The sequence below is a fragment of the Moschus berezovskii genome, chromosome 15 (assembly GCF_049115385.1).
Source record: "Moschus berezovskii isolate FMDL1 chromosome 15, NW_MosBer_1.0, whole genome shotgun sequence".
Taxonomy (NCBI): domain Eukaryota; kingdom Metazoa; phylum Chordata; class Mammalia; order Artiodactyla; family Moschidae; genus Moschus; species Moschus berezovskii.
The window spans coordinates 68,004,864-68,018,914 of NC_142474.1; the positions used below are offsets into that span (position 1 = coordinate 68,004,864).

Consider the following 14,051-nt stretch of genomic DNA (forward strand, 5'->3'; position numbering starts at 1 on the left):
GGCCAAAGGATTGGAGTTTCAGCTTTAGCATCAGTCCTTCCAATGAACACCCAGGATTGATCTCCTCTAGAATGGACTGGTTGGATCTCCTTGCAGTCCAAGGGACTCTCAAGAGTCTTCTCCAGCACCACAGTTCAAAAGCATCAATTCTTCGGCGATCAGCTTTCTTCACAGTTCAACTCTCACATCCATACATGACCACTGGAAAAACCATAGCCTTGACTAGACGGACCTTGGTTGGCAAAGTAATGTCTCTGCTTTTTAATATGTTATCTCGGCTGGTCATAACTTTCCTTCCAAGGAGTAAGCGTCTTTTAATTTCATGGCTGCAATCAGCATCTGCAGTGATTTTGGAGTCCAAAAAAATAAAGTCTGACACTGTTTCCCCATCTATTTCCCATGAAGTGATGGGACCAGATGCCATGATCTTCGTTTTCTGAATGTTGAGCTTCAAGCCAACCTTTTCACTCTCCTCTTTCACTTTCATCAAGAGGCCTTTGAGTTCCTCTTCACTTTCTGCCATCAGGGTGGTGTCATCTGCATATCTGAGGTTATTGATATTTCTCCTGGCAATCTTGACTCCAGCTTGTGCTTCTTCCAGCCCAGCGTTCCTCATGATGTACTCTGCATATAAGTTAAATAAGCACGGTGACAATATACAACCTTGGTGTACTCCTTTTCCTATTTGGAACCAGTCTGTTGTTCCATGTCCAGTCAGACTGCTGCTGCTGCTGCTAAGTCACTTCAGTCGTGTCCGACTCTGTGTGACCCCATAGACGGAAGCCCACCAGGCTCCCCCGTCCCTGGGATTCTCCAGGCTAGACACCAACAAATTTATTACGGTGTCCAGCCTACTCCATCTTCAATCCTTCCCAGCAGCTTAGACTACTCAGGCAAAGATTTTTTTTTTCCCCAAGTACTGATCCCCAAAGGAAGATTCCTGGCAGGGAAAGGACCTACCAAAAGGGTTTTAAAAAATGAGTCTCCTTGTTAGGAAAAAAAATATTTCTCTTGCCAAATAATGGATAATATAAATGACTGTGGAGATCCAAAAGAGAACCGATTTATCAAGGATCTACACCGACAAAATGAAGAATGTTTGAACGGCACGCAGAGAGGAGAAAACGGGGTATCTGTCACAGTCACTGTTGCTACAAGCTGCTATCTCAGGGTGACAGATTCATCAAGGGGCAATAACGCTGCTGCACCCCCTAAAATGGCAGAGGCTGGCCTCTTTCCCACGCCAGGTGACACGAACGATCGAAGGCTCTACACGGATTCCCCCGGGGACCACCGGCTTCTCTGTGTGCTGCCTGTCGGTCATGACCCGCTCATCCTCATCAGTCTTCAGATCAAGGATGGGATAGGAGGGCCAGGCATGGCGGACCCATGCGAAGTAGCCAGAGTGTGAGGCCCACGAGTTCTAACTTCTGACACTAGTTCAGCCCAGAGCCGCCTTCTAACCGAGAATACCAACCCAGTCAGAGCCTTTCACAGGATATTTTCCAGTCCTCAGACATGCCTTAGGCACCCCAGTTCCTGGGTCTGCATCCTTCCCCTGGTTGGCATGCTGTCCTCTGGCTTCTCTGCTTATGTTAGTCTTTGCCAAACTTCTGGATATCCTTGGGCTGATAGTCCCTCCTTCCTGAATACCCTGTCCTCCTCAATGGTGGCTTCATCCCAGGAACTATGAGAGCTGGACAGCAGCCTTGAGTGTCACTCGGTCTACTTAGGAAACTGCTCGTCCCCCCGCATGCACTGCACTCTGATGAGAGGCGTCATGTCCTGGTCATCGTGATTACCTTCAGTACCTCACACAGTGCCTGGAACGGAGATGTACTCAAGAAATGCCAGTTGTTGACACCGATGATGATGAATTTGAGACCAGTAGTTCTCCAGGCAGAGCCCTGTTGTGTAGCAATCTGTATCTAGGATTTGGCCTTTCACTCATAATAATCTGAGCATTGTGGAAGGTATAAGTGAGATGTCCAAAGTCCATTTGTTCTCTGCTCGAGACTCTCTGAGCTCTGGAAGGTACCAGTTCAGTTCAGTTCAGTTCAGTCGCTCAGTCGTGTCCGACTCTCCGCGACCCCATGAATCACAGCACGCCAGGCCTCCCTGTCCATCACCAACTCCCGGAGTACACTCAAACTCATGTCCACAGAGTCGGTGATGCCATCCAGCCATCTCATTCTCCGTCGTCCCCTTCTCCTCCCGCCCCCAACCTTTCCCAGCATCAGAGTCTTTTCCAGTGAGTCAACTCGTCGCATGAGGTGGCCAAAGTATTGCAGTTTCAGCTTTAGCATCAGTCCCTCCAATGAACATCCAGGATTGATCTCCTTTAGAATGGACTGGTTGGATCTCCTTGCAGTATAAGGGACTCTCAAGAGTCAAGGTACCAAGGAAGATTAAAAACCCAGGCTGCCATTCTGAAGTCTGACACAATCATGAAATCAACCTGAGACCAATCCTTGAGGCAAAGCTAGTGGTGACCAGGCAACCATCAAGTTTCAGCTTATCAAGTTTATATTTAATATAAAAACAAAGAAATAGAATATTTCTTTGCTTAATGCTCTATGGGAATCCAGCCAAATATTATATTGTATACTGCTCTGATAAGAAGTGGGATGTATTAACTCTACTGCTCAGCTCATACCCAATAAACCTGTCAGTATCTCTATCCCAGATTTCTGAACTCCACATGTGCTTACCGTAGTCAATGGGTGCCTCAAAGGCGACTCAAGTTCAACATGACCAAAATGAAATTCCTAATCTCGCCTACTCCCTAAACTGTTTCTACATCACTCTCCTAGCATCTGCCCCAAAGCTGGGTTTATCCTTGAAGCATCTCTTCACCGTCATCCTTCACCTCCACAGGATATCTACCACTTCGCCTCCATCCCTGCCCCCACGGCAGAAGCAATCATCACCACTCAGCTAACCCAAGCCTCTGAACCGTCTTTGCTCTCCACTTCTGCCCTGTCTAATCCCTTGTTTGAAGAGTAGCCAGAATAATATTCAAATGAAAATCATTGTAGTATACAATATAATATTTGGTGGGGTTCATGTAGAGAGCAGAGTGAAAATCAGATCAGGTCACACCTCTGGTCAACTGTTCTTTGACTTCGCACTACAACTTGGGTTAAAATCTAAGTTTTTGGGACTTCCCTGCTGGCCGAGTGGTTAAGACTCTGTGCTTCCACTGCAGAAGGTGCAAGTTTGACCCCTGGTTGGGGAACTAAGATACCACATGCCACACAGTGGGGCCAAAAAAAAAAAAGAAAAAAACTGTTAGTTTTCTTTCAGGTCTCCCCTTCCTCTGGTTCTTGCTTATATCCTGTCTTGATTCTCTAACCATATTGGCCTTCTGATATTTTCCTACTTATGCGCCATGGCAGACACAGTGCATTACCTACTGCAAATCTATTTCTTGCCTTCCTCCTCACTAGCAGAACTCTGATTTCACTCAAGGATACACTGCACTGTTATACAAAGGTTTGACACTGTTATTCTAAAGTGTGTGCCATGCCTGACCTAAAATGTCCATGTATCAAGGGGATTCTGCTTTAATATTTTCACTAAGCCGAGGTCAACCAAACCATTTGCTGTGGACTAAATTGTGTAACCCAAAGCCATATGTTGAAACCCTACCCCTCAACGTGATGGTATTTAGAGATAGTGCCTTTGAGAGATAATTACGTTTAGATGAGGTCATGAAAGTGGGGCCCTCCTGATGGGATTAGTGCCCTTAGAAGGAGAGATACCAGAGAGCTTTCCCTCCCTCTCGGCAAGAGAGGAAGGACTCAGCAAGATGGCGGCCATCCACACACCAAGACAGGAATAGGGTTCTCACCAAGAACCAAACCAGCTGGCACCTTGACCTTGGACTTCCAGCCTCCAGAACTGTGAGAAATAAATGTTAGTTGGTTATGTCACCCAGTCTGTGGTATTCTGTTAAAGCAGTATGAGCTAAGGCACCACTGCTTGGTTTTAAACTGCTTATCCCAATAACGCAGTACACACCTCCTCTTAGGTACTCTGATATATGGTACCCCAGACCCAAGACTTCAGGGAAATAATTATATATAGACACTAATGCAGACCAGAGCAACAGCTAAAGATTCAGAACAGATGTAATGAAACAAATAAGCAGAAGGCCAGATAAACGGCCAGTTTTTCACCTAGACCCATGGAAGACTTCTCTAGGTGATACCTGCTTTGGTGCTTTGCGGGAAGAGGACTGGCTTATCGCTCATTTCTCTAAATCTTTCACAGTCAAGCTGGTCAAGGATAAGGGCTTTAGTTGAGGGTTTAGGGAGCCAGGGAAATAATATAAGGCCCATGGCTAGTGTCTGCTCACCCAGGACCCTCCAATACAGTATGCAAAATTGTATGGGTGTGAGTTTATAGGAAAGAGGATCCACAACTTTCATTAGATTCTCAAAAGGGTCTGGAACCCACCTCCCTCCACAAAAAGGATCACACTACTGCAGAAGATGGCCAACGTGCCTCAGAATTGAAAGCATTCTCTAGGTGCGATGTGTTAGCTTTATATAAAGGCTAAGATGAATCTGGCTTTTACCTAAATTCCATAAGTGGGAGCCCTACATCCAAGTACATCATAACGGATAAAATTCTCCTGTGATAAGGCCAAGAATCTACAAGAGCTGTCAGCTAAATCCTCATTAAATTGCAAAACTTGCCAGTTGAAAGGATGCTGTAGAAAGACTATTTGCTTCCCAGATAATGAGACAGAACCAATACAGAGGGGTGTTTCCAGTCTTTCTCCTATCACAGTCTCTCTTAGCCTCTTGGGTGTGGTGGGCTTTGTCAGTGAGAGAACACTCCTCTCCTTGAGGGTGTTAAGGAGAAGAAATTTATCCGCTATCAGTTAAAGACTCACTGACCTAAACCTACCCTGGAAGTACGTTCCACAGTAAGTGTTTGAAAGCATCACTACAGAAAGAAATTGTAACTTAAAAATAACTTTACAGTGAACTTAAGCAAATCAACAGGTAACTATGAAACCCAAAATTGGGGATCCTAAAATAAGTGCAACAGGCCTATGACCATGGCGTTTCCCGGGTTGTAGAGATAAAGTCACCTGAGAAGAAATGAGGAATTCCAAGCCTCCATTTTGGTTTTCATCACACTTTTCTTACTGTGATTTCTTTTTTTAATATATGATATTTATTTAGTCTTAGTTGCAGCACGTGGGCTCTTTGCTGCAGCACACAGGTGCTCTAGTTTTGGCTGCAGGCTTAGTTGCTCCGTGGCATGTGGGATCTTAGTTCCATGACCAGGGATTGAACCTGTGTCTCCTGCATTACAAGGCAGATTCTTAACCACTGGACCACCAGGGAAGTCCCTCTTAACTGTGATTTCTGTTGGATTTGCCCTAATATTTTCATACTGGTTTGTATCCTCAAGCCAAGGTGGTACATGCAAGATGCTCAACATCACTAGCTGTAAGGGAAATGCAAATCAAGCCCACAGTGAGATACTACTTCACCTTTCCACCTATTAGGAAGGCTACTATCAAAAAATGGAAAAAAAGTGATTGCAAGGATATAGAGAAATGGGACACTCGTGCATCCCTGCTGGGAATGTAAAATGGTGCTGTTGCTTTGGAAAACAGTATGACAACTCCTCCAGTAGTTAAACACAGAATTACCACGTGACTCAGCTATCTCACTTCTGAGGATACACTCAAAAGCATCGAGAGCAGGATGCAAACAGGTATTATCACACCCACATTCAGCATTACTCACAATAGCCAAAAGGTAGAAACAACCCAAGTGTCCATCAATGGATGAATGGATAAACAAAAATGTAGTATATATACACAACAGAATATAATTCAGCCTAAAAAAAGAATGAAGTTCTGACACATATACAACATGGATAAACCCTGAGGACATTATGCTAAGTAAAAAAAACAGAAAAAAGACAAACATTTTATGATCCCCTTTTCATGAGATACCTAGAGAAGCCACATTTATAGAAGCAGAAAGCAGAGTGGTGTTGCCAGGAGCTGGGGGAAATGAATGGGAGTTAATATTTAGTGAGTTTCTGTTTGGGAAGATGAAAAAGTTCTATTCATCTTGGATAGTGGTGATGGTGGTGCCATACCGGGAATGTACTTGATGCCACTGAATTGTACTCTTCAGTTAGTTCAGTCGCTAAGTCGTGTCTGACTCTTTGTGACCCCATGGACTGCAGCACGCCAGGCTTCCCTGTCCATCGCCAACTCCCAGAGTTTACTCAAACTCATGTCCATTGAGTTGGTGATGCCATCCAACCATCTCATCCTCTGTTGTCCCCTTCTCCTCCTGCCCTCAATCTTTCCTAGCATCAGGGTTTTTTCCAATGAGTCAGCTCTTCACATGAGGTGGCCAAAGTACTGGAGTTTCAGCTTTAGCATCAGTCCTTCCAATGAACACCCAGGGCTGATCTCCTTTAGAATGGATTGGTTGGATCTCCTTGCAGTCCAAGGGACTCTCAAGAGTCTTCTCCAACAACACAATTCAAAAGCATCAGTTCTTCGGCACTCAGCTTTCTTTACATCCAGCTCTCACACTTACAAATGGTTAAAATGGTAAATTTTGTGTACAAAATAAAATGTATATTTTGTTACAATTCCTTTTAAAAAGAAAAAAAGAAGCTGAGGTGGCAAGTCATACTTACAAAATGTAGGCAATCACCCCGATGGACCAGCAGTCGACGGCTTTGCTGTAGGGCTTCTGGGCGAGGACTTCAGGAGCTGTGAGACAACAAAGGAGAGACACAGCCTGACAATTTAAATGATAAGAACATAAGGCGGTCTGGTGGTGCCTGATATATTTGTTGACTTTTATAACTGGACAAAAGGGGAGCGTTCACGTCTGTGTATAACTGCAGGTTGTAAATCAATCAACACATACTGCACAGGAGACATTTTACATCCGCAGTGTTCTAAAGCTCAGACCAGACAGAGAGGAGGGAATGCCCAGTCTGGGGCCTGTGGTGTGACTCCACCTCAAATCAATTCAAGGAAGCATTTCTGGCCCCTGTGGAGGGTCTTTCTAGGTGCTGTGGGGACAGGCAGGTGAAGCCCCCTCCTCCTGCCTTCATGGAGCTTAGAATCAAGATTAGACTCAAAACAAGTCTCCAGGGTGCTGCCTCAAGTCTGCTCTCTAAGGTTTTGGATGGGTTATCTGTCACTTGTGCCATTTTATTTTCTCATCTGTGAAACAGGAAAAATGCTGCTTAATATCATTTCCTGGTTCTAACACGCTATTCATCAAGACTCGCCCGTCCAGGGCCTTGGTTTATTTTGTATTATTTCCTGTTCCTGGACTGTGGCTACTGCCCAACGTTGAACAACCCACTGGGTGTCTGGCACTCAGCACAGTCTGCCGTATGTATTTGTGCAAAGAGTAAACAAACATAGAAAAGGAAGCAAACCTTCTTCACAAGTAAAACCTCCTTTTTATGCAAACACATCTGATTGAAGTGTCTAGGACAGACTCTGCAGAAAATTTAAGAAGGTAGAGAAATAGAAATAGTTCCAGGTTACACAGTACTTGTCACAGGCTGAGCTGTGTTCTGTGGGCTGGGGATGCATTAACCCCCCACAACTGTATTGGTGGGGAGGAGCTTAGTTACCATTATCCTGCTCCCCAAGTTACAGGTAGGGGTGTATGGGGCCTCAGAGAGCAGGGCACTTTTCCATAGCATCCAGCTACCAAGAGGCTTCTACACCAACTTAAGTTAAAGTGTTTAGTTGCTCAGTCATGGCCGACTCTTTGCAACCCCACGGACTGTAGCCCACCAGGCTCCTCTATCTATGAAAGTCTCCAGGTAAAAATACCGGAGTGGGTTGCCATACTTGAATTAAGTGCCTGGATCTCATCCTGGTTGTCGGTAAATGTTCTCCACTGTAATTCTTCCAACAACTCTGCACCTCAACAGTAAGGAAAATGAACCTCGAACATGTGCCTTTTCTATTTTAATTAATTAACTAATCCTTGACTGTGCTAGGCCTTCATTGCCGCTCAGGCTTTTCTCTAGTTGCGGGGAGTAGGGGCTACTTTCTAGTTACGGTGCAAGGGCTTCTCATTGCGGTCGCTTCTCTTGCTATGGAGAACGGGCTCTAGAGTGTGTGGGCTTCAATCAGTTGTGGCACGTGGGCTCAGTAGTTGTGGCGCATGGGCTTAGCTGCTCTGTGGCATGCGGGATTGCCGGGAGCCAGCAAGGGAAATCCTACCCATGGCAAAGGTAACTGGGGAAGAGGCCTGACGGGCAAAGGCTAATCAGGACTCGAGGAGCCCCCTGGACTTACCTGAGCATCTACCCCAAAGAAAACTGGAATCTGACTGCTTTACTATCTTACGCCTCTTACCAAGTCCTCTAATACTTACAGGGGCTTCCCCCCAACCACCTTTCTCTGAAAACATTAATTCAGAGCTGTAGTTTAAAAGTTCTCCTCGGCTTAATAAGAGTGTTCCAATCCAAGCCCCTCTGATAGCTTTCTAAGTTGCATGACAAGTTTGTCCGGGCTCTTACAACTATGAGTGTGACTGTTTATAGCCTCCCAGCCATGCAAGGACAGAAAGCCTAATATTCTAAAATACAGGAATCTGTTGAAGAAGTTAAAATCATTAGAGTAGTACTAAAAAAGATTTCATTGTTGAATCAATGCTTGCTGCAAAGTTTCCTCTATCTATTGTATCCTTGGAAATATATTAATCACATATAGAGAATATAAGTAGTAGTCTTTGATTTAACCACATCAGATCTTAAGTTAATAAATTCCTTTCTTGCAGCTCACTACACCGGTGCCTTATAGGAATGTAACTTTGTTATGTGTCTACCACCTAACTTTAGGAAAGTCACCTTAAAAGAAAAGTCTTTTACTTGCTAACTAACCTATTGTCAGGAGAGAGGGCCATAAACTGTTAGCAGGCCCCCTGGCCAGAAGAGGATGTAAACCACCTAAAACTTTTATCACAAGACACACAAAAATAAGCCCTGATCCTGATAAGGGTCAAGACTGCTGACCCCACTCGATTTTGGCATGACTCTATACCTCCCTTTCTCTGTTTCTCATGCGCATAACTTAGGGTATAAAAGCAACACTGGAAAATAAAGTTTTGGGCCTTGCTCACTGAAGCTTGGTCTCCCCGTGTCGTTCTTTCTCTTTTTCCATCCTTTTCTCTATTCTCCTTTTTCTGGTTGAGATCCTTGGAGCGCTGGGCCCTCTGAGTTTACTTATCTGCCTGGGCTTCTAAGACTCACTCGAGGGGGTGCCCTGGTGGGGTGCCTCCAGTGATTCGAGAGGGCGCCTGCGGCCTACATAAACAGAGCAAGCCCCGTGCTGGGGTTTTATTGGTTTCCAGCGTAAACCAAGGAATGGTCAGCCCCTGTCTCTCTCTCTTTCTCTCTCTCTCTCTCTGACGCCGACGCCGTTCATCCCGAGGATACCCTGGGTCATATCGAGGCTGGACCCCGATACGGGATCCTCCTGGACCAGGGATCAAACCCGTGTCTCCTGGACTGGCAGGCAGATTCTTGAGCACTGAGTCATCAGGAAAGCCCTGAGATGTGCCTTTTCTGACAACACCCAGGAGATATGGCTCAGGAGATACTGAACACAATTCAATCTCATCCCATTCCTGCTCTTTCCACTGGAACCTACTGACTATGAAGGTGAGCATTTCTTCAGTCTGGAAGAAAAGCTCTTTTGCAGAAAAACGAACAGGGAAGTTCTCTTACCCTGTTGCAGATACCTTCCTGAGCAAGAGGGAAAGACACAAACTCTTGTGGATATTTCTGCTTATGATGGTAAGAAATATAGTCCATGGATAACTCCCAAATCTAATTTTAGGTTTCAGCCCCAATTCTTCTGATCACTTAAAAAAAATTTTTTTTAAACAAGAGCAAAATAAACACATTTCTACATCTTTGCTACATTCACCTTCAACTACAAAGCTAGGGAACCCACAACCCGGAGAAGTAGCCCTTGGATAACTGGGAGCTGGCAACAGCCATCTTTTCTCCGGAACTGCTCAGGGCCTGTTTCTCAGATGCTTCTATTACAGCAATGGATGAAAGGCAGCCTTTTCCCACAGCAAACTAATTTTGGAGGTAGGCGGTCTCAGCGTTGATGTTCCAGTCTGAGTGGCCACAAGGGCACAGGTGGTGGGAGGGGGGCTGTTTCTGCAAGGAGCTTATTTTTGAGCCTCCAGGGCCATCTTTGTGGGCTGATGGAAAGTTTAAAAGAAGCAGAAAAGGCTCACAGAGCAACATCTGATCCAGGTCCACGCGTGCATACTAAGTGGCTTCAGTCATGTTTGACTCTTTGTGACCCTATAGACCATAGCCCACCAGGCTCCTCTGTCCACGGGATTCCCCAGGCAAGAATAATGGAGTGGGTTGCCATGCCCTTCTCCAGGGTATCTTCCCGACCCAGGGATCAAACATGTATCTCTCACGTCTCCTGCCTTGGCAGGCGGGTTCTTCGCCACTAGTGCCACCTGGGAAGGCCTTGATCCAGCTCCACCTCCCTGCCAAGCTGACAGCAGATGTCAGGAGCTCCAAGCAGGTGCAGGGAGGCCCTGGCTTCCGTGTCGTGCGGTCTGTCGGGCTCTTCAGGGGCGCGACAGTGGTGCTCAAACACCCCACGATACCAAAGGATGAGACCCAGCCCCAGGAAAGCACGCTGGACTCCTAGGAAATCCTCTACGTTCTCCTCCTGAGCACTCCATTCTCACAGTCTTTCAGTTCTGTGAATGTGGGAGGAAGAATTCTTAAAAAAAAAAAAAAAAAAAATCCTCCTCCTAGACATCATCTGTTAGAAAACAGAAAGTACTGGCCATCATCCACTGTTCGGCAAACAAGGGAATAAAGAACACGGTTTCCCTTTTGAAATCCACATGCCTGGGGACACCTGCCTATCAAGCCCTTGGCCTGCAGTCTGGCAAATTCTGAGACTTGAAAAGCAACTGGCTGAATTTTATGCAACTTGGAACATGGATGTTTCTGGGGATGTTTAGATTCTTGAAACCACAGGTGACACCTAATTTTTAAAAATATGAGATTTCTGTTTAAATAATACACTTTTAACATCAACTAATGCTTTTTTATTAAAAGACCTGACATAGATGCAAGGATGTTAGGGAAAAGTTCTAAATGACAGGAATCCACACTGGGGGCGGACTTCTATGTATTTGTACCAAACATGCCTTGTTCTCTTTGATGTTGTGTCTTATCTGGGTTATAGCAACTGCAGCAAAACATAAATACTTTTTAATCAACTGGCACCAGAACCATTTGCCCTCTGGGGAAGTTCTTCATTGCACTTGAACCAAATCCAGGGGGTGAAGCCAGATATCATGCGATGTCATGATAAAAAAGACAAAGCAAACTGGTTTGGAATTAAAATTCTCACCAACTTAATATATTCTTAAAATTGCACGGTGGTGCACACATGAATGGCTTAAATTCTGTTTTCCCTTGAGAACCAAATTCTGTTTTCCTGGAACCAAATGTTCTTTCGGACATGGTTTGAACAAGCCCACCTAGCTTTAAATGGCCAACTTTTCATCTCATAGTAATTCTTGGAAAAAATACACTCTCAGGCAATATTCAAAACCTTCTGGACAAACAGACATGGTGATCAAATCATGATGAACCCCTGAGGTCATGGGGGGATATTTTGTCTCCTAGTTTCCATCTATGTTCTGCACTTGGCTCTACTGTTCTGTCAACCGGTTTTACTCCTCTGGTTTTTGGGCCTCCTACCATTCCCCCTCCTACCGTTGTGGCTCAGACAGTAAAGAATCTCCCTGAAATGCAGCAGACCTAGGTTCAATCCTTGGGTTGGAAAGATCCCCTGGAGAAGGGAATGGCAACCCACTGTGCTCTTGCTTAAAGAATTCCATGGACAGAGGAGCCTGGCGGGCTATAGTCCATGGGGTCTCAAAGAGTCTCAAAGGGACCACTCCCCTGGTCCCTTTCAAATACAGTGCTGGGAGAATCCCTTTTCTCTGATCTTTTTTTTTCCTCTGATCTTTTAAAAGACCAGTTTTCATTCTGAGAATCAGCCAAACTCCCTCATGTTATGTTATCAATCTTATACCATTGGCAAGAATTCACTGTAACTCTAAAAAGTCACAGCATCCAACTTACAAACTTTCAAACAACAATTGAGGGAGATGGTGTGGAACACTGTCCACCTGGAGCGTCAGGAAGTGATGAGGGTTCTCTGTGCCACCGCCATCCCATTTCATTCCCAGCACCCGCAGGAGCTGCTGATTAAGAACTTCTTCATCAAGCAGAAATAATTTTCTCTTCTAATTGTACCCAGCACGATTCACGTGTTGTGGCAGGTTGGCAATGACTCTAGCCACCCCCACACCTTCTAACTGAGGGCGGCTTTGAATTGAAATAACTTAATTGGAGCTACTGACAAAGGGAGCAGTCATAGAGAGGCACTGCGGCTTGTCTGCGATGCCATCAGCCCCCAGGTGGAGCAGGAAAGGGCTTGATTTCCAGGCACAGACACAGCAGAAGAGAAAAACGCAAGTGGAGAGAATTCCCTATGAGTCCAATGGTTAGGATTCCATGCTTCTAATGCAGTGGGTTCCATCCCTGGTCAGGGAACTAAGATTTTGCATGCCACATGGTGCAGCCGAAAACAAACCAAAAAAAAAAACCAAAAACTTAATTTTTTTTTTTTTTAAGACTCAAGTGGGGAGGGCACACATGTTCCTCCAGTGCATTTTAAGACCCAGACCTTGGGGCAGTCAGTGGTCATCAGTTGCAGTAGAGGTGTCCACCCACCCAAAGTGCTAAAGGGACAGATCCGAGATAGGTGGCAGGTCCAACCTCCTGACTGCATCTTAGGCTTGGCTGAAGTCAGCCTTTCAGAGGTGGAGAGAGTAGGGGTGGGGTATCGGCAGCCCCACCTGGGTGACTTGGGTTGAACCTGACAGTCGGGTTCCCAGGTCCATTCATCACAGACCTGTAATCCACTAGCCTCCAGCAGGCTCCTACGGAACCTGATCCATCCCTTTACTGCTGTGTGAATCACACTGTCAGCACCAGACTTCATGCTGCTGGAGGCCATCTCTAGACTGTATTTTCAGGCATAGTACATATTGATTATTCATCAAATGGTGATACAACCGAATCCAGTCCACTCAATACACACATGCCATTATTTCTACAAAAAAATATTTCCCAGGACTTCCCTGGTGGTACAGTGGATAAGGATCCACCTGCCAAGGCAGGGGACATGGGTTAGATTCCGTCCAGGAAGATTCCATATGCTGAGGAGCAACTAAGCCTGCGCACAGCAAGAAGACGCCACTGCAATGAGAAGCCTGAGCACCACAACTACAGAAAGCCTGTGTGCAGCAACAAAGAGCCAGTGCAACCGAAAAAGAAAACTCCAGAGAGACAAGCCATAAATAAACACTGCTGCCTCAAATATTTTCAGTGAGTAGCCATAGGAACCATAAAAAGAAAAAAGGAAAGAAAACAAAAAACATAAAAAGAAAACAAATCTTGGCTTGCAAGCCACTGTCATTTCGCAAGTCCCTATATTACTTATATTGTTGCTCAGTTGCTAAGTTGAGTCTGACCCTTTGTGACTCCATGGACTGCAGCACGGCAGGCTTCCCTGTCCTTCACCACCATCTCCTGCAGTCTTCTCAAATTCAAGTCCATTGAGTCAGTGATGCCGTCCAACCATCTCATCCTCTGTCATCCCCTTCTCTTCCTGCCTTCAATCTTTCCCAGCGTCAGGGTCTTTTCCAATGAGTCAGCTCTTCACATTATGTGGCCAAAGCATTGGAGTTTCAGCTTCAACATCAGTCCTTCCAATGAATATTCAGTGTTGATTTTCTTTAGAATTGATTGGTTTGAACTCTGTGCAAACTAAGGGACTCTCAAGAGTCTTCTTCAGCACCACAGTTCAAAAGCATCAATTCTTCAGCGCTCAGCATTCTTTATGGTTCAATTCTCACATTCATACATAACTACTGGAAAAACCATAGCTTTGACCA

At 45.3% G+C, this 14,051-nt stretch overlaps 1 protein-coding gene across 3 annotated transcripts in view; it reads right to left on the reverse strand.

The window, feature by feature from the left end:
- The window catches only part of CAMK1D (calcium/calmodulin dependent protein kinase ID), a 408,921-nt gene that overhangs the window by 31,131 nt on the left and 363,739 nt on the right, over positions 1-14,051 (reverse strand). For all 3 annotated transcript variants that reach the window (XM_088844185.1, XM_055427668.2, XM_055427673.2), the window contains one exon: positions 6,688-6,763. In XM_088844185.1, coding sequence (XP_088700311.1) covers positions 6,688-6,763 — 76 coding nt within the window. The remainder of the gene's footprint in view (positions 1-6,687; positions 6,764-14,051) is intronic.